Here is a 21602-nt window from a genome sequence, read left to right as displayed (position 1 = left end):
ACTTTTTCTTTTTTAACCTAAAAATTAAAAACTAAAAACACCTGACTGGGAGTTGGTCTATTATATATTATTTTTATTTTTAATAACATTGTATGATTTTGTAGTGACTGTAGTGCCGCATACCATTGATAAATGTAATTTTAAAAAGTTGCGTCACTTTGTATAAAAGCCACACGAGTTAATATGAGTTAACACAAGTTAACACAAGTTAATTTATTTTTGACATTTAATAATATATTTACTAAATGTTCATCCAGGCTTAGGCAATTACGTCGGCAGCACACTCTATCAGCAATCTACGGCTTGCAGAAATTAACATTGCACTTATGGAGATAGGGTGAATAGACGTCCCAATAACAGGGACAGTCCTGATTTTACACGCCATGTCCCACATCCCGACGGACTTACAGTCGGGACGCCTTGTGTCCGAATCTTAGCTATTAGAATTTTATGTCCACTCCAATCCATGTTCATGATGCCTGAACATTAATTTATCATTCGCTTTTATTCAAAGCAACAGAACTCTTTTTTTTATCAATGGGACACGAATACACAGGTACTACTAAATCATACAATGTTATTAAAAATAAAAATTATATATAATAGACCAACCCAGTCAGCATATGGCCAAGTGATGTGGCTTGAGATCTCTCACGCGTCGTCCATTAAGAGGCAACAACACCATGATGTGACAAGCAGCAAGATTCTAATACATATGGCTTTCATAGGTTACAGTTAGTGGTGGTTCGGGTCAGGACAATATTTAATGAAAATTGAGACAAATTTGCAGAGCAATCACAGCTCTAATTCTAGCTGATAGGATTAAGGCAGTACAGAAGATGGGGCGGGTTGACCAATCAGATAAAAGGGGCGTTTAAGTGCCGCTTACATGTGCATATCAAATTTTCAAGCCTTAAATTAATTTTTTAAACAATGAAAGAAAATGAAAATTAAGCCATTTTCCCTTTTCTCTTTATTAATTTTTAAATAGAAATGAAATAGTCAACAGAAAATTAGTTTGTATCTGCTTATTCTATTCATCAGTGTTAAAACCAATAAAGAAGAAACCACATTTTTCGTTTTTCATTTTTGGGTTTAAAAAGTAAAAAAGAATTGACGCAAAAGTACACAGACCCAGATTCAATAATGTATTGGAAAGTAATTCATAACTCAACACAAGTATGCTTTGTATTTTCTATGGTCAGTTTTCACTTTCACGTCAAGTACTGTATATTTCCACTAGCGGCACCAAACAAAATTGCAAAAATAATAGTTTTTAGACAGGTGTCCCAAACACTCCAGTCTGCCATTAGTCCCACAACAAACTCATGCTATTAGTTGAGCCAATGTTACTGTATCGAGATGCTCAAAACAGAGTAATATTTTGATAGCACCAAAGAGCCAATATTTACACTTGTATGGAGAATCAACCTAAGAATGGCTTATTGAAATCTTTGCATTTTAAGCTGAGATAGGAGTATAAAGTAGTGAGCCTAATCCCATGAAAATTATGTGACTCTGGCTGAATTTTTTCAAAATATTACGTGGTTCCATACACGTATCATGGCAGTTCCGAGGTGAAATGTCCACTGGATGGCACTAAAAGCAAGTTAAATATTCTCCCAAATGAATAGGTTTATAAGGTTAATGGTCTATCAACTTTTTAATCAACAAAACCTACTTCCCTACCGTAAACCTTAAACCTAAACCTTAACCATTAGTGTCATAAAAAGCAAATGTGAGATAAAAAACACTAAAGCAACCACATCATTTTCTGGTGCTTTTAGGACACTTTCGTCTCACGTGTCGACTCTTTATGACTCATACACCAATCCATTGCATTGCAAGGCAAATGCTCTATCAGTTGAGCTACCATGCAGTTTGATAGTGACATTTCAAGGTTACTCTACTGCCCCCTTTAATACAGAAGTTTGTAACTTCAACATAAATTTGCACAATGGGCATGTTGCGATTCGTTGGCCAAACATGCGTAGAGCCTACGTATATAGTGTAAGGTGATGGTATTTAGAGCATGACAGCATCATGGCTTGAACTAAGACAGGAAAATTAATAAAAATATGCATATTCACTAACAGTAAAATTGGCAACAAGGTTGGAGTGTTTGTTTTGAACAGAGATCTGTGAACTCTGTGTTTTTCTTTTAAGGGTCTGGTAGCTTCATTGAAGCTTCTCTCAGTTAATTCTTGTCAAGCAGCAGCACCATGTACCCATATGGCCTTACTAAAACTGAGTGCTAGTGGTAATATCTGATTCTAAATCTACAGGCCATAAACGGACATAAATTTCTTCCTACAAACCGGAGCAAAAACCTACAGACCTGCAGGGTCAGTGAGACTTCACGCTGATGGTCACTGATTTAAATGAACACATGTGCCAATGTGATCCAGGGCTGCTATTGTCAATCTTACTGTGATTTCTGATTGACATGGTTCTAACCTTCAAGTGTAAAGCATGTTCTAAGCACTGAAATATTTTGTACTGCCTGCATATTATCCATTTAAACCTTACTGTGTTTCTCCTTATAATTTTTACTTTTGTATGTGTTGTTGAAAGTCCAGCCACAAGATGGCCAAAGTGAAAAACTAATAGGTCCTACAGATTTACAGATATCACCATAACCATAATCAAAGTGCCAGATATATGCTGGTCATACTAACAGCTTGATTATGGTTATGGTAAAACCAGCATTGTGTGAATCTCAATATGCATCAGTTTCTTTTTAACATCCATATTTTGGTTTCAGACTTTATTCCTTTGGTCTTTTTCTCGTTCCAAAAAAGTGCTGTTTCAACAGCTTGGCTTTTCACAAATGGCTTCCCTGCCGCTAAACTCCTTGTGTACGCCAATCTAAAGAGAGCCAAAATGCAATGGGTCGGTCGTAGTCCAGAACACTGTTGCCAACACTTGCGTTCCCTGAGACTGGGAAGGCACAGCCGCCCATTTGCCTTCACGCAGCAGCTCCGAGAGGCCTGCCAGAAATGGTTGCAGGCTGAGGGGACCTGCGGCGCCCAGGACATCATAGATCTGGTGACACTGGAGTAGTTCATCTCCTAGCTTCCTCGTGGCATGTCTGAGTGGGTCCAGTGTCACTATCCAGTGTCACTGTAGGATGCGGTCCAGTTGGCAGAGAACTACATGACGACATTTCCGGGAACCACCGAAGCAGATTCTTGTTCTCTCTCTCTCTCTCTCTCTCTCTCCTTCCCCCAAACCCCGCCCCTGCCCATCCTCTTTCCATACCATTCCTGCCCCCAGGAGACAGGGCAGTACCATGCCCAAATCTCTTCCCTCTGCTAACCCTCTCTCCACTATCCCTCCCAGGTTGGTGAGCCCAGTCCCATGGGTGTGGTAGGGAAACCTGAGCCAGTCTGTTGGAGATGCGGGAGCTAGTGCACTTCCAGGACCGGTGTCCAGTAATGGAGATGGGTACTCTGGTCCATGTACCCAATGCTCCACAGGCCGCCCCCGATTGAGCTGGGGTGTATCGGATATCTGTGAGTTCCCAGGGGGATATATATCAAGCATTGGTGGATTCAGGCTGTTCCAAAACCTCCGTCCATCAATGCTTGGTACAAGACGGGGCATTGGGCACAAATAATCGGGTGAAGGTGTGGTGTGTGCACAGGGATATTCACACGTATCCGGTGGTTACCATTGAGATACTATTCAGGGGGAGAAAACATAGGGTGGAGGCCACGGTTAATTCCCGACTCACCCATCTGCTGATTTTGGGGATGACTTGGCCTGATTTTAAGAATTTATTGAGGGACATTTGTGCGGATGGGTCCTATGAAATAATGTTTCGGTGTGTGTGACGTACAATGCTATGGCTGGCGAGGAGGTGCCAGGGCCATCTACGTCTGCTCTATGTCAAGATGACGCAAGGGCCATGATCCAATGGCCAGCCATTTAGGACAGGAAAAAACATTTAACTGCATAATGGCCCTTTTTTTTTGGCTGGGCATTCACGGGGACGTTCACAGGTGGTGTGTGGCATACCGTGAATGTCAGTTGGTGAATCCGCCATCCACCCCAGAAACACCATTGCTCCCTCTACCGTTAATCGAGGTCCCCTTTGAAAGAATTGGTATGGACCTCATTGTGCCATTAGAACGGACCGCACGCGGTCATCGCTTTGTATTAGTTCTGGTGGACTATGCAACACAATATCCGGAAGCAGTGCCCCTGCGCAACATCTCCACACGTAGTGTTGTGGAGGCACTCTTCAGAATATTCTCCTGAGTGGGGATTCCAAAAGAAATCCTCACTGATCAAGGCACTACATTTATGTCATGAACACTACGCAAACTGTATGAATTATTAGATATTAAATTGATTCGCACCAGTGTTTACCACCCACAAATGGATGGGTAGGTGGAATGATTTAATAAAACCCTGAAAAATATGATTCATAAGTTCGTACATGAGGATGCTAGAAATTGGGTAAGTAGCTCTATTTGCAGTGCGAGAGGTCCCACAAGCCTCCACAGGGTTTTCCCCATTCGAGCTGCTGTATGGCATCGGCAATGTGGCGTGCTCGACGTCATATGTGAAACTTGGGAGGAGGGACCTTCAAACAGTAAAAACTAAATTCAGAACTTGCATGATCTTAGAGAAAAACTCCACACTTTGGGTCAGTTAACACAGGGGAATTTGCTCCAAGCTTAGGAAGGTCAAAGCCGGCTGTATGACAGGGGCACTCGACTATGGGAATTTGTACCGGGAGATAAAGTGCTCGTATTGCTGTACACCTAAAGCTCTAAATTACTCGGCAAGTGGCAAGGGCCCTTTGAGGTCACACGGTGAGTTGGAGATCTCGATTATGAGGTTAGGCGAACAGATAGGGGCGGGGCATGTCAAGTTTACCACCTCAATCTCCTAAAAGCTTGGAGGGAGGTGGCCTTGGTGACGGTAGTCCCCGTGAGGGCGGAACTCGGGCCAGAGGTGATGCTCAAACCTAATCAGTCCCAGTCCCATGTGGAGACCATCTCTCACCATTGCAGCTCACAGAGGTAACCAAGTTGCAAGCAGAATTCGCGGACGTGTTCTCGCATCTACCCGGTCACATAAACCTCATAGATCACCACATCGAGACCACCCCGGGGGTGGTGGTTCATAGCCACCCCTATCGCCTTCCTGAACACAAAAAAAGGTTGTTCACAAAGAATTAGAGGCAATGCTCGAGATAGGCGTAATAGAAGAGTTCCGATTCTGTGTGGACTACGTGTGTCTAAATTTGACGTGTACCCAATGCCCCAGATTGAAGAATTGCTCGATCGGTTGGGTGTGGCTCAATTTTATTCAACACTGGATTTGACAAAGGGTTATTGGCAGATCCCCTTAACTCCAATCTCCAGAGAAAAAACTGTGTTTTCCACACTGTTCAGTTTACACCAATTTGTGACCCTTCCGTTTGTTTTTTTCGGGGCCCCCGCCACGTTCCAGCATCTCATGGACAAAATTCTCAGGCCAAATGCAGCATATGCCGCCGCTTATCTAGATGATATCATAATTTATAGTAATGATTGGTGGCGGCACATGCAACATCTGAGAGCCGTCCTGAGATCGCTGCGGTAGGCAGGGCTCACGGCCAACCCAAAGAAGTGCACAATTGGGCAGGTGGAAGTTCAGTATCTGGGGTTCCACTTGGACCATGGTCAGGTGCGTCCCCAAATTAACAAAACAACAGCGATCGTGGCTTGCCCAGCGCCCATGACCAAAAAGGAGTTGAGACAGTTTCTTGGGCTGGCTGGCTACCACCGAAGGTTTGTGCCTAGTTTCTCTGACATCACTTGCTCGCTGACTGACCTAACTAGAAAGGGGGCTACCGATCTGGTCCAGTGGACGGAGTTGTGCCAACAGGCTTTTCTAAAAATGAAATCTGCACTTTGTGGGGGACCGCTCTTATATGCTCCAAACTTCTCTCCCCCCTTTATTTTGCAGACGGATGCATCTGACAGAAGGCTGGGGGCAGTGCTCTCACAGGAGATGGAGGAGCGACCGGTGCTGTACATTAGTCATAAATTCTCGCTGAGGGAAACTAAGTACAGCATCATTGAAAAGGAGTGTTTGGCGGTCAAGTGGGCTGTCCTTACCCTCTGCTACTGCCTGCTGGGGTGGGTCTTCACCCTCTTTTCAGATCACGTCCCACTCCAGTGGCTCCACCGCATGAAGGATACCAATGTGCGGATCACCCGTTGGTACCTGGCACTTCAGCCATTCAAATTTGAGGCAGGCGGTGGGAGTATGTGGTGATGGGGGCATGGTTGTGTGTCTGCTTGTGGGAGAGAGGGAGTGGTGTGGCTCGTCAAGCTGGTTGACATGATTTCAGCTTTTTCTTGTTACAGTGATAGCAGGGAGAGACCTCAAAAGCAGCCAAAACACACCAGAGAGGAGAGAGAGAAAACGACACCAGAGTGCAGTGACTGGCATGCTTTATTGTGTGTTTTATTGTTATTGTGAAGCTGAAGTGTTCGAGAAGTTTGTTAACAGAGTTTTGTTACATTGAACTGACTGAAATAAGAAAGACTTAAGGCAGATAATAAAATCCTGCCTGACGCGTGCCACTGCTCCCCATCTACTCCTTCCATATCCAAACCTTTAACTTGTGTTACAGACTTGAAATTATGAAATGGTGTGCTAGTGAGCCACTTGAGCGCTTGCTCTTAAATGTGGTAGCTTGTGCCATCATGAAACCTGCTGTGTTTACCAAGGAATAGATGACAAATGATCCAAAATGGAGAAGACTATAAAAATAATAGGCAAACAGATGAAATATACATAAAATATGCTTGTTGCTGTATTCTTGTACTATGATGAAATGCCACTGTAAGACTGACACAGAATTGTTTGCATCACTTCCGGGAAAGTCAAAGAATTCTGTGAGAACCAATGTCATAAAACTCTCACACAGAGGAGCATCTCCACCTGAGAAAACACACCCTACTGATTGGGGACCATAAAACGCAAATCACACTCACATCTGCTCTCTCTCTCTCTCTCTCTCTCTCTCACCTCAGGTCACTTTAAAGATACAAAAAACTAAGTTATGATGTATCCTGTTCTGTAATGTAAAAGGTTTTCTGATCATACATGTTTGGTATCATTCAAGAGGTCTCAGTGCAACAGGTAAAACGGTATCATTCCCTTTCAGCAAAGTCAAATCACAAGTAAGATTTAAGAACTTAATAAAATACAGTATTCTATCCGGGGCATGCCCCTCCCAAGTCTCACACAGAGACCAGATGCTGTATGCAGATTAGGTGTATTCTTTGTAAACATCAAACAACCTACTCAATCAAAGGTCGACTTACAACTCCCTAAATTGTATACCAAATCCTAAATAACATCAAACACACACATCTGAAATAACAATGGAATCGTTTGGTACTTAAGGAAGAATGGCAGAGAAGCTCGGGGAATCTGTAAATCAGATCTCCCATGCTTCATCGTTTGCATGTAGTTTTTTCTCTACCAGGTATTTTTTATTATTGATAAATGTTTGAAGGAATCTGTAAATCAGATCTCCCATGCTTCTTCGTTTGCATGTAGTTTTTTCACTACCAGGTAATTGCAATTTGTATTTCTTATGTTTGGTAAATATTTGAATGGGAAACAGCTTTAATTATATTATTATGTTTGGTTCACTGATAGATTTGAGTTTGATTTATTATTTTAATTGGATTGTTTGAATGTATTACTATTACCTGGTAAATAAATTGTTATTATGATTCATTCTGAGGGACTGTTTTCTAGTATATTTCTTGTTAACTACAAATCTATGGTCAGAGTTGGCTTAATTAAGCTAATTCAGATGTAACCCATTAGTTAAGTATGTAAAAGGCTAAACGGTAAACCGAGAATCTATAATAGAACTTAGCCAAGTAGAATTAAACGGGAATACTAAGGGTAGGACAGAGAATTTGTAAAATAGAACTTAATTGACTGGGGCTAAACGGTAAACCGAGAATCTATAATAGAACTTAGCCAAGTAGAATTAAACGGGAATACTAAGGGTAGGACCGAGAATCCGTATTAAACAGAACTTAATTGAGTGGGGCTAAACGGTAAACCGAGAATCTATAATAGAACTTAGCCAAGTAGAATTAAACGGGAATACTAAGGGTAGGACCGAGAATCCGTATTAAACAGAACTTAATTGAGTGGGGCTAAACGGTAAACCGAGAATCTATAATAGAACTTAGCCAAGTAGAATTAAACGGGAATACTAAGGGTAGGACCGAGAATCTGTATCAAACAGAACTTAATTGACTGGGGCTAAACGGTAAACCGACAATCTATAATAGAACTTAGCCAAGTAGAATTAAACGGGAATACTAAGGGTAGGACTGAGAATCTGTAAAACAGAACTTAATTGACTGGGGCTAAACAGTAAACCGAGAATCTATAATAGAACTTAGCCAAGTAGAATTAAACAGGAATACTAAGGGTAGGACCGAGAATCTGTAAAACAGAACTTAATTGACTGGGGCTAAACGGTAAACCGAGAATCTATAATAGAACTTAGCCAAATAAGACTAAACGGATAAAGCCGAGAACCTATAAGGACTTACTAATATCTGAAACTGATGAATTTGTAGTTAAAGGACCTGTGTCCGGCCGGCACAGGACCCAAATAACATTGAAATAACAAATGCAGTCTATAAGAGAGAATTACTCAAATTCAGAGCATAGATACATCATCGAGGTTTTTCATAATTGGAGTCAGATGAAATAAAGAAAAGAATTAATGATAAGATTAATAAAACATGGAACTCAAATCAAATGATCAAAGTATTATTTAATGTCGCGCACGATCAGACAGAACACGCAGGAGACCTTCAGCCACGCCATTGGATACCGTCCTTGGACCAGTGGGTGACTTCCCCCTTACACCACCTGTCCAGGGTGTTTCCCTAACTTCGGCCCGAGACAGTTGGGTTAGGCTCCAGAACTCCCTTCATAGGAAAAGCGGCTATAGAATATGGATGGATGGATGGATTTTTTTTGTGGGTATTGTTTTTAAAAGTAAAATAATACTTACACTGATGAGCCAAAACATTATGACCACTCACAGGTCAAGTGAATAACATAACAAGGCCACATGTCAAAGTCTGGGTAGATGGTAAGCAAACAATCAGTTCTCAAAGTCAATGTGTTGAATGCAGGAGAAATGGGCAAGAGTAAAGACCTGAGTGACTTTGACAAGGGCCAAAGTGTTATGGCCAGACAACTGGTTCAGAGCATCTCTGGGGTTCTGGGGTGCTCCCGGTCAGCAGTGATGAGTACCTACCGACAGTGGTCCGAGGGTCACCTGGTCCGATGAGTCCAGTTTTCTTTTACATCACATGGACAGCCATGTATATGTGTGTGCCTTTTACTTGGGGAAGTGATGGCACCAGGATGCACTGTGGGAAGATGACAAGCTGGTGGAGGAAGTGTGATGCTCTGGGCAATTTTCTGCTGGGAAACCCTGGGTCAGGCCATTCATGTGGACATCAATTTGACAGGTGCCACCTACCTAAACATCGTTTCAGACCAGGTACACCCCTTCATGGCAATGGTATTCCCTGATGGCAGTGGCCTCTTTCAGCAGGAAAACGTGCCATGCCACACTGCACACATTGCAGTTTGAGGAACATGATGAAGAGTTCAAGGTGTTGCCATGGCCTCCAAATTCCCCAAATCTCAATCCGATTGAGCATCTGTGGGATGTGCTAGACCAACAAGTCTGAACCACGGTGGCTACACCTCGCAACTTAAAGGATCTGCTGCTAATGTCTTGGATCCAGATACCACAGGACACCTTCAGGGGTCTTGTAGAGTCCATGCCTCAGGGGGTCGCCCTGTTTTGGTGGCACAAGGGGGAACAATAGCATATTTGGCAGGTGGTCATAATGTTTTGGCTCATTAGTGTATATAACAATGTATAAACTTGAGTCTTTGATTCGACTTGATTTAATAAATAGTGTTAATATGAACATACAAAATAAAAGTATTTCATGCTTATTTACAGTGAAGTTAAAAGGCATTTAATACACCTTCCCATACAGAAATCTGACAAATGAAAATAAACACATACAGTATATAAAACTATAGTTTATTTTGTTTGGGCATATATGTACATAGCCTATTCAAATGAGATGATAATAAACAATGATTTAAGGAAAATATATGTTACATATAGGAGAACAACCATTTTTTTGTATTTTGAAATGTTGCATGTATATGCAAGTGTGTGTCACGGTCCTGGTGAGTTCGCTGGTTTGTTCTGTTTGTTTTGGTTGTCTCTCCCTCATGTGTGTCAGGTGCTGCCGGCATGCGTTTTGTTTCATGTTCTTTGCTAGATGGTTGTCGTGTGTTTTAGGAACTCACCTCGCTCTCTCTGCCTCAGTTGGTCCTGTCTTGTGTTTCTGTGTTGGTTTCCAGTCTCTGCCCGTGTGTCTGGAGTGTGGTTACCTTCCAGCCTGCTGCTGGACCCAGCTTGCCTTTGTACCCACACGCTCTTCACCGGAGGATTCCTCTTGGATCAACCCTCTACACTGAGGAATCCTCACAGATCTGCTTTCACACTGCCACGACGCACACATGCCTATGAACACACTCCATGCAGTTGGACCGGTTTCTGTATGGGTTATCTGACAACATTCAGGATGAGATCTATGCCTTGGACCTGCCCTCCCATTTTGATGATCTGGTGGACCTGGCCATCCAAGTGGACCAGCGCCTTGCCCTGCGTTGCCGTCATTCTCCACCTGACTGGGCGGCGGTTCACTGTACCCAGTCCAATTTTCCGGCCGGGCCATCAGAACCACGGTCCGAGGCAGAACCCATGCAGGTCGGGAGGACTCAGCTATCTCCAGAGGAGAAGCAGTGACGCCTCACCCAAGGACTCTGGCAGTATTGTGCCCGTCCCAGCCATGTCTCCGCCTCATGCCCAGTAAAAGCCACCACTCATTAATAGGCAGGGAGTTACTGGCGAACGCAACACCCCTGAGCAAAACCCCCAGACTACGGACTCTTCTCGCGGCCAGACTGCAGTACGGATCAACCGATCACACTGTTTCTGCATTGGTGGACTCCGGAGATGAAGGGAAATTTCTGGGCATCGATGTGGCTTCCATGTGGCAGGTTCCAGTGGTCAAGTTGGATGAACCCATTACAGCCCATACCATCAGCGGCACACCCCTGACCATCGTCACTCATTCCACCGAGCCAGTGAACTTCATCTCCGGCAACCACTCAGAACAACTGTCCTACTACCTGGTCCAGTCTCCATCGGTACCAGTGGTATTGGGACATCCTTGGTTGGTAACACACAACCCACACATAGACTGGTCAACCAATAGTGTTCTTGCTTGGAGTCTGTATTGTCTGTCTCATTGTAACTTCCTTGTCCAGTCTTATGTTTCATTTCAGGATGAAGCTTCAGATTTATCCGGAGTACCAGTGGCATACAGTGACTTGAGGGCAGTGTTCAGCCGGTCCCACCTTGCGACCCTTCCTCCTCATTGCCCATACGATTGCACTATTGATTTGCTTCCTGGCACTTCTCCTTGGATTTTTTCGCTCTCCGCTCCCAAGAGGGAGGCCATGAACAGGTACATCAGTGATTCTCTGGCAGCCGGTCTCATCCATCCTCCCTCTCCTCTGGCAGAGGCAGGGTTCTTCTTCGTGGAGAAGAAGGATGGCTCACTTAGACCCTGCAGAGATTATTGGGGGATGAATAACATCACAATAAAGAATCGTTATCCTTTGCCGTTGATGTCTTCAGCTTTCATACTCTTGCAGGGAGCGTCCGTCTTTACGATGTTGGACTTATACAATGCTTATCACCTTGTCCAGATCAGGGAGGGGGATGAGTGGAAGATGGCTTTTAACACCCATAGGGGCATTTTGAATATTTGGTTATACCTTTCAGGTTGGACAACACCCCTGCCATCTTCCAGGGGCTCGTGAATGACGTGCTCAGAGACATGATTTTGTGTTTGTTTATTTAGATGATACTCTGATCTTCTCCCAGAATATCCAGGACCATGTCCAGCATGTCAGGAAGGTGCTTCAGCGACTGCTAGAGAACAGGCTATCCATTAAGGTGGAGAAGTGTGCTTTTCATACGAAGTTAGTTCTGTTCCTGGGGTTCATTGTTTCGTCCGAGGGAGTACGCATGGACCCTGCAAAGGTCAGAGCCATCTCCGATTGGCCAACCCCAGATTCCCACAAAGCTTTGCATAGGTTTCTGGGGTTTGCTAACTTTTATCGCTGGTTTATTCAGAATTACAGCCAACTCGCCGCACCTCTGACAGATCTCACCTCCACCCGCACTGAGTTTTGTTGGTCTTTGCGGGCCGAAGCCGTGTTTTCTAAATTAAAGAAAAGGTTTACAACCGCCCCAATTCTTAAGACTCCCGACCCTTCGTGTCAGTTCATGGTGGAGCTGGATCATAAGAACCTAGAATACATCCACAGCACTAAGCGTCTTAATTCCAGACAGGCTCGCTGGCCGCTGTTTTTCACAATATCCGACTATGTTCTCTCATATCGTCTGGGCTCAAAGAGATGTAAAGCCCAATTCGTTATCTTGATGTTTCGAAGTCGAGACCTCCACCATCCCACTGGATACTATTCTACCTGCCACTTTTGTGGTGGGCATGGTATCCTGGGATGTGGAGGCCAAAATCTGTGCTGCGCTACGAAACATCTCTCCTCCCGCCGGATGCCCAGCAAACCTGTTATTCGTTCTGCGATCAATCCGGATGCACATCCTAGAGTGGGGCCACTCATCCAATGTAGCTTGTCATACAGGGGTGGCTCACACCCAGGCACTCATTCGACAGAGATTTTGGTGTGGATCACTAGCGCAGGACGTACGCCAGTTCATTGCCGCTTGCTCCATTTGTGCATCTAATAAATCCTCCTGTCAACCACTGATCGGGCTCCTCCAACCTCTGTCAGTCACTTCGAGACCCTGGTCTCACATAGCCATGGATTTTGTTACCGGTCTTCCCCCGTCCCATGGCAACACAGTCGTTTTGATTGTTTTGGACCAGTTCTCGAAGGTGGCTCATTTAATTACCCTCCCCAAATTACCCAGAGCGAAGAAGACAGTGGTGACGGTCATTAACCACATCCTCCGCATTCTTGGCCTCCCGGTCAATGTGGTTTCTGACAGAGGCCCCCAATTTGTGTCTCGTTTTTGGGCAGAATTCTGCTGACAGCTGGGGGTTACTGTGAGTTTGTCTTCTGGGTTCCATCCCCAGACAAATGGGCAGGCGGAGCGGGCTAATCAAGACCTTGAGAAGACCCTGCAATATATGACCTCTCGTAATCCGTAATTCTTGGAGTTCTCATTTAGTCTGGGTCGAGTATGCCCACAATTCCTTGCCTTCGTCATCTATGGGGTTATCATCCTTCCAGTGTAGCCTTGGGTACCAACCCCCTTTGTTCCCCACCCAAGAGCTCGACATTCTGGCCCATCCACACACACTTTTATTCAGATGTGCCCTTGTACCTGGAAAGCCACCAGAGAAGTCCTCCTACAGACTGGCGCCCACGTTAAGAGGTCGGTGGACTGACACCGGTCTGAGCCCCCAGCTTATGTGCGTGGCTAGAAGGTCTGGTTGTCCTCCAAGGACATTCCGCTCTGACTCCCCTCATATAAGCTGGGCTACAAGTTTATTGGGCCTTTTCCCATCATTAAGGTCATTAGTCTAGTGGCAGTCCATCTTAAGTTACCTACCTATCTTAAACGCATCCATCCCATATTCCATGTGAAATATAGTGCCATAAGGATTGATCTGTGTAATTTTAGCCAACTTGATCTTGCCTACTAACGCTGACGAATTGCAAGCTACCTTGCTTTGTAACTTTGAAATAATTTCAACGATCTTCTCTTTATACTAAAAGTCAGGTATATGGGATAAATTTAAGCAAATACGCTGGTTTCTTATTTGTAGTACAACATATGACATACAAAACATACAATAGTGCAACATAACAGTGCAATGCAACAGTAAACTGTCTGGTATTGTTCGGTAGTATGTAGCTGTATGTGTGTATCATTATGCTATGTTAGCTGATAAGTAGCTTTAGTTTAGTCTCAAAGTTTGTAGTCAAAAACAATCATAACTGTGTAATTTTAATTATGCTACCTCATCTGTCAGCATGATGCCAGTGGATCATGTTCAGTCTCTTTGTATGCTACATCAATGTTTTGGCCAATGCTTGCTCGCTTGCGTCCCTATGGAGTGTTTGCATGAGCACGAGCACGAGCAACAGGTAGCTGGCTGCAGTTCACTTAACGGCCACAGGTGTCATTAATAACAAGGGTTTCTGAAACTTACATACTGCAACTTTAATACAGTGCTGGGAATGTGTTATGGTAATGAGGATAATCAAACTCAAAAAATGGGAATAGAAAAATTCAAATGTATGGACGTGTTACAGTAACGATTATATATACGGAATATATATATATTGTCATATTTTGTAATGATTTGAGGCTAAATGTTACCAGGAAATTTTCTTGATTGGTTTTAATGAGAATCACACCATGAATTAAGTCAGGCTGTAGTGTAGTAGCTTTTGTGCTTTAAGAATGATTCTCCCTGTTTATTTTTTATTAATAAATAAGGGAAGAGAGGATTTTATTCTCTCATCACCATGCATTTTCCAGTTGATGTATGAGTACGCTCTAAATAGTTTACAACTCTTGTGTGAGTGGCCTGTATTTACACTGCAAACCTCCAAGCAGACATCGGGTTTCTCAATGTTTGTATCTGAGAGTATGATGAAGAGGAAACCTGATGTGTGCTCAGGCTGAAGGACACACAGACTGGGGTTTGGCACTGAGGCCAGCGGCTGAGAATCTGGTGTTTACACCGTGGGTTCAGTTCCCTCCGTCACCCTTACAGATCTGTTTGTGTTCTGGATGGCCTTCATCATCTTTGGAAATTATAGAACTGTAGGTTGCAGTACTTAGGATTCAGAATAACTGAAAATGTGTCATTGTGGACAATTTACATGTCAGATATTGGTAGGTTGAAACACTTTATTAATTAAAATGAAATAAAAATGGACCCTTTTACCCTTTTAATACACATTTCAGTTTTTTATTGTGTGTGATTTATATATTCAGCCTGAAATATGTCACACTGTAGAAGTAAATTGGGTTTTGACTTTAAAAATTAACTCCATACACTCTTTCTTTGAATGATATGTGATCATTGTTTGATGTAGTAGGCAGACTTTGTGTGTAACCTACTGTATTTTATCAGACACTATCATAGTATGGACATCTTCACATATTATGACCTACTGTCTCTAAATGGGACCAAAGTGGCAGATGGACATAAAGCAAGTTTCTGCCTGGAGGACACTGAGTGCCATGAAGGTAAGACAGAGGTCAAAATATAATATCACAATGGTAAAACTCTTAATGTTCCCACAAACGGGGGGGGGGGGGGGGTGGAGTGGAATATGACCCCAACAGGTGAACCATGGTCTTTTTGCTTTCAAGGCAGTTATTAAAACTCCACTAGGGTTCCCTAGACGACTAGGTGTAGTAGGTGTCTAATATTGACATTTGTTTCTAAATCAGTTGTAATGCCAATATATTATGGTGACCAATACTTTTAACTTGCTCTGTCACCCTTATCGTTCTTGATTTAATAATGTAACCATTGGACACATCTGTTGTTATCAAATACTTTCATTTTGAAATGATAACGGTCATATTTACCATATGATGTCACCTCCCCCTTCTCAGGTGTTTCGAAGCAATATGAATGTGCTAACTTTGGCGAGCAGGGCATCACAGTGGGCTGCTGGGACTTGTACAGACATGATATTGACTGCCAGTGGATTGACATCACAGATGTTAAACCAGGAAACTATATATTACAGGTATTTGACATTATGTCCAGAGAGAGTTACTACTTTAGTACCTAGTTGATGTATTTCCATAGGGCAGATAGTCTTTGGCTGGTGTGCTGGGTTACCTCACCAGGCTTTGGTCCCGCAGGACCCCATTGTCTGGGTTTTAGATTCAGCGGTAAGATGTTGCAGTGCTGTCCTCTAGTGATGGAGATGTGTCAGAGCAATCACAGTTCACGAGGAAGTCTAGGGTCAGAAGAGTAATAGGATTGGGTTTGATTAAGAGGGTGGAGGAAGGGTTTACTGGGAAAGACCCAATTGGATTATGATTAACTAACCAAAGGTCCAGAATACAGCCTTTAAAGATCTCTCTACGGTGTCTCTATTTGACCCACGCTGATGCTTTTTGCATTGCAATATTATTTTTGTGACAAGCAAGAACATTTCCCACCAAGTTTTATTACTTTAATGAAAAATAAATAAATAAAAATAAATAAATAAATAAATAAAACAGACATGAAAAGCATCCTGTCTGGACATAATGATTTTTTATTATTAAAATCAGCATAAAATAATGCTAGAACAACAAATACTACAATGCATCCATACTGCCTTTTACCATTTAGATAATCAATATTTTTTCACATTATCGTAATGAAATATGACCCGTACATCTTGACAGTTTTTGTGAGATTCACTCAACCACTGCAATATTCTCACGAAACATGTAATGAAAATGGGTCCTATTTTGGAAAGAGACCTATTTTAATTTAAAATCAAAAGAAACAAATGTGAAATTATATTTTTTTCTGATGGAAAATGAAGCCTATTTTTTTGGACCCATTAAGTTTATTTACATTGAGACATTATTTTCCTGACAATTACACATATTTTACCCCCAATTCTCATTACTGCGATGTGAAAAGAAGATGGTCATTATGATATAATCATTACCACAATGTGAAAAGGCATTTACACATCACAGTAAAACACTCTTGGTACTGCCATAAATTTTCGCTGTTTTTTATTTAAAATATAATTGAACAACAGCATCTTTTTTACTGTACTACGGTACTGTGAATGTGTTACGGTAATGAGAATCAATGAATACTATTCTACAATGAGAATAGTAGAGGTAAAATGTCTGGACACATTGCGGTAATGAGAATTGGTGGGGGGGGGGGGTAATGTGCTTAAGTGTCCTGAAAATAGTCACAATGTTAAAAATATTAATGAACCTTGAGTGTTGGTTGTAATCTAATTACAAAGTTATTAATTACTGTAATCAAATTACTCTTTAGAACAAAAAGTAGGGTAGCACATTATATTTCAAATTCTTGTAATCAGATTTCAGTTACTGACACTCAGTTGTTAATTTCTTGTAATTACTTGTGTAAAGTGTGTTTTACAGTTTTTCTCAATCACTTTGGCTAATTTTTTTAAACAGTCTTAACATTCTCTAAACTGTAAGTGCAGCTGTCATAACTGTTTTATGGGACATCACAACTCTATTGCATGTCTGCAAAATGTTGTAACTCACCCAAAACATGCCATTCATGCTTCAAAACCTTGTTACTGTGTCAGTAAATTGGCCAATACCACCAAAATGAAAAGTATTTTGTCATTGTGTGAGCCAACAAAAAAGTAGAACAAAAATGAAGTTTGTATATAACAAACATTTCCACGGTTGACTGCCACGGTAAAACTGCCATTTTTGTTCTACTTTTTTGTTGACACTGACTGCTTATCAATCAGTCAATCAATATTTATTTATATAGCACATTTAAAAACAACCGAGGTTGACCTAAGTGCTGTACAGTCAAAATATACAAACCAAACAAGCAAACATTAAGATGCACTAACAGGGAACAGAGAAGATTCAAGGAAGGTTAGAAGCCAAATTAAACAGATGAATTTTAAGTCGAGTTTTAAAAACTGAAATAGAAGGGGCAGTTCTAATATGAGTCGGGAGACTGTTCCAGAGCTTGGGACTGGCGACTGCAAATGAACGGTCTCCTCTGTTTTTAAGTCTGGATCTAGGGATAGTAAGCAGGTAAAGACCACTAGATCTAAGAGATCTAGATGGTCTGTGAGGGTGGAACAATTCAGAAAGATATTGTGGGGCCAGATTGTTTAGGGATTTGAACACAAATAATAACATTTTAAAATCAATCCTATATTTGATGGCGAGCCAATGCAATGAAATCAGGACTGGTGTAATGTGGTCTGGTGTAACATAATTTCAGTTTTTCTCTCGTTAAGGTTTAAAAAATTGTGTGCAAGCCATGATTTAAGTTCTTCTAAGCAAGCTAAGAGCGGCTGTATGGCATGCTTGTCATTACGCTTTAGAGGGAAATAGATTTGGGTGTCGTCCGCATAACAATGTAAGGACACTCTGTACTTGTTGAAAATGGAGCCTAAGGGGAGGATATATAGAGAAAACAATAAAGGACCGAGAATTGAGCCCTGTGGTATGCCACAACAGAGATGCGATACAGAAGATGAGTGAGGTCCAAGACGGACAGTGAATTTCCTATTAGTTAAGTATGAACGAAACCATTTCAGGACTGTACCTCGAATGCCCAGACATGACTCCAGGCGGGACAGAAGGATGTTATGATCAATCAAATCAAAGGCTGAGCTAAGGTCTAATAGGACCAAAGCCATAACTTTCCCAGAATCCGAAGCAAGTAAAATGTCATTAGAAACTCTTAGGAGAGCAGATTCAGTGCTATGACGTGCTTTAAAACCTGATTGAAATTCTTCATAGAGTTAGCAGTAATTTGCATGTTCATTTTTACACATTTCTTACATGTAAAGTCATATATAGTGAACAGAAAATTGCCAAAAAATGACATTCATGCAAAAAAATAAATACAATAAAAAAACATCAACAATGAAAAAACCTGCGGTAGTTCTGTAAAAAAAACAATAAATTGTACCTCCTCACAGTTCATAACACTACAAGTTCCCATCTTCTTGGTGGACATCCTGTCACTCTGGCCAGAGATTTAGCAGACATCACAAACATTCCATGTCATAGATATTTATGGAATATACATGTCTGACAGATTTTGAAAATTAAATAGCCATTTTGCATGTGATGGCTCACGCGATGAAAGAATGTTTAGAAGTTGTGAAGAGTATGACAATTTCACTGAGAATCAACTCATCAGTTTTGATCATCAAGCTATGTGCATTTAGTTATTTTGCAAATTGTAGACAATTGTACTTACTCTTTTGCACACATCTGCCAAAACACGCGCAATTTGCTTAAATTAATAAGAAATTCAAATCTGGTATGAACAAGAAACTAACTTTTCAGAGATTTGAATTTATTGTTTTGAAAAAATAATTCTCATTTGAGAATTGAGCCAAAGCGATTGAGAAAAACTGTAATATAAATAATATATATGTAAAATACATTAATATGTACTGACTGGTGTGCTCCCCCAAACAATGAACAAGGAGGAAATATAGTAATTAGTAATGTTAAGTGTTAAAGTTTTTGAGTAACTTACTCAACACTGATGATCCTAAATATACTTATATATATATATAATATAAATAATAAAAAAAAAATAATAATAATAATAATAATAATAATAATAATAATATATATATATATATACTGTATATTGATTTGGGGTCAATTATAATTTGGGGTTAAATATAAGCAGGATAAGTTTTGTGAGAATCATTCCAGCATGGGTCTTATCTGTTTGTTTCTTTTAAGGTCGTAATAAACCCCAACTTTGAGGTAGCTGAGAGTGACTTCACCAACAACGCTATGCGGTGCAACTGCAAATACGATGGCAACCGTGTCTGGTTGCATAAATGTCATCTTGGTGAGATGTGCCACTTTTCACTGGGCCCTTCCCATTGTGTTAAGGACTGAAGGGAATGAGATGACCTGCTGGCTTAATCAAAAATCCATTGCTTCTTTCACTTTCCTTTGACATACCAACAATTAAGCCAACCATCTTGTCATTTAAACAATGGTTTTATATTTTTCAGGTGATTCATTTAGTGAGGAGGCTGAAAAACAGTTTGAGCACTATCCTGGGCAGCTGAACAACAAGATCTCATAACATTGTGCAAATGAGAAAGCCAAGGAACTGCAAGAACCACATGGATCTGGACTGAAACATTTAATCACTTTATATTGCTATTTATTCTCATTTGGATTTGATGATACCGTGGCCCAATCACATGTTCTTATATTGAGTTTACTCTTTGATTAGGTCATCGAAAATATAGAATTATCATGTAGCCAAAGGCCTCAGAGACAAAACAGGGCTGTGATTGTGGCCTGGGCTTTTATGTAAATTACATGAATCTGTGGTTAGAGGAACACAATGACTGTGCACTTCCTCTTTCATGAAAGCAATTAACTTTAGAACAGACATCCACATGAAACACAAGTTTCAGTAATTTTTATATGTTAAGTTATAAAAGATTATTTCAAATGTTTACAGACTGTGAGTTTACATTTAACTTTTCAAATCACAATATGTACATTAGATTTTACCAAAGCAGAATTTTGTAATGCTACTCCCCTTTTGTTACATTTCTGTACACTTGTATTTCCAGGATATTTCTGGAATATTCTGTAACCATGTTTGTAAAATATACAAAACTGCACTTTTTAAAACATTCTTGATGGCATAAAAATCATCTTGTCTACATTCAGACCTAAACTCAAAGAATTGGCCAAAACCAGTAAGTCTTATTTGAACAGTACTCATTTCTCAAAGCTGGATTAAAGTGGAAGCCGTACTGTAATGAGTAAATGGCACTGGAAAAGCTACATTGCAACAGAGCCCAATAAGATTAGAGTATTCAATGCCAATTACAGGAATATTCTGGGTTCAATACAGGTTAAGCTCAATCAACAGCATTTGTGGCATAATATTATGACAAAAACTTACTTGGACTTGTCTCTCCTTTTCATAAAAAAAAAAAAAAAAAATCTTTAACATTAAAATACTTTTTAAAAGTACTGCAATGACTTGCATGCAGTTCAACTGAAAACCTTGGTTAAAAGGAATATTCCAGGTTCAGTACAAGCTACGCTCAATTGACAGCATTTGTGGCATTGTTGATTTCCACAAAAATGTATTTCAACCTGTCCCTCAGTTAAAAAAAAAATAAAAATGACAAATACAGCTGGGCTACAGTAAGGCACTTACAAATGTAAGTGAATTGGGCCAAATCAGTAAACTCACCATTTTAAAAGTATAGCCATGTAAACATTATGCAGTAACATGATTTTAGTGCAACAATTGCTTTTGCAACCTTTTATGTAGTTATCCCCAATTTTACAACTTCTATTCCATTACAGCAGAACACCCTAAAATGCTGATTTAAACGACAATGCTCAAATTAAAGGAAATCGCCTTTAAACCCTCCATAAACCAGCCCCATTCACTTCCATTGTAAGTGCCCCACTGGAGGGAAGAGTAGAAATAATTTAACATTATGCCACAAATGCTGTTGATTTACCTCAACTTGTACTGAACGCAGAACATTCCTTTAGCTGTTCAACGACTCTTGCCACAAAAGCACTGGAATGCAAGAACTTGCTGCAAAGTTTCATACACCATTTTTGCAAGGTCCCTTTCCACACATTACAAAATAAACTAAATCCAAAATGTTTCACTTAGTTTTTAACATTCATATTGGCTTACACCACCCCTAGTTAAAAG

The 21602-nt window shown here is 41.0% G+C and overlaps 1 protein-coding gene across 5 annotated transcripts in view; it reads left to right on the top strand.

The window, feature by feature from the left end:
• LOC127418338 (lysyl oxidase homolog 3A) overlaps window positions 1-21490 on the top strand; it is a 76145-nt gene extending 54655 nt beyond the window's left edge. For all 5 annotated transcript variants that reach the window (XM_051658913.1, XM_051658912.1, XM_051658916.1 and 2 more), the window contains 4 exons: window positions 15297-15412; window positions 15788-15924; window positions 19631-19742; window positions 19912-21490. In XM_051658913.1, coding sequence (XP_051514873.1) covers window positions 15297-15412; window positions 15788-15924; window positions 19631-19742; window positions 19912-19985 — 439 coding nt within the window. In that variant the 3' untranslated portion in view covers window positions 19986-21490. The remainder of the gene's footprint in view (window positions 1-15296; window positions 15413-15787; window positions 15925-19630; window positions 19743-19911) is intronic.
• The last annotated feature ends 112 nt before the right edge of the window (window positions 21491-21602 follow it).

This window comes from Myxocyprinus asiaticus, chromosome 27, assembly GCF_019703515.2.
Source record: "Myxocyprinus asiaticus isolate MX2 ecotype Aquarium Trade chromosome 27, UBuf_Myxa_2, whole genome shotgun sequence".
NCBI classification, from domain to species: domain Eukaryota; kingdom Metazoa; phylum Chordata; class Actinopteri; order Cypriniformes; family Catostomidae; genus Myxocyprinus; species Myxocyprinus asiaticus.
The sequence above is the reverse complement of the archived record's forward strand: the minus strand, read 5'-3'. Positions and strand labels throughout refer to the sequence as shown.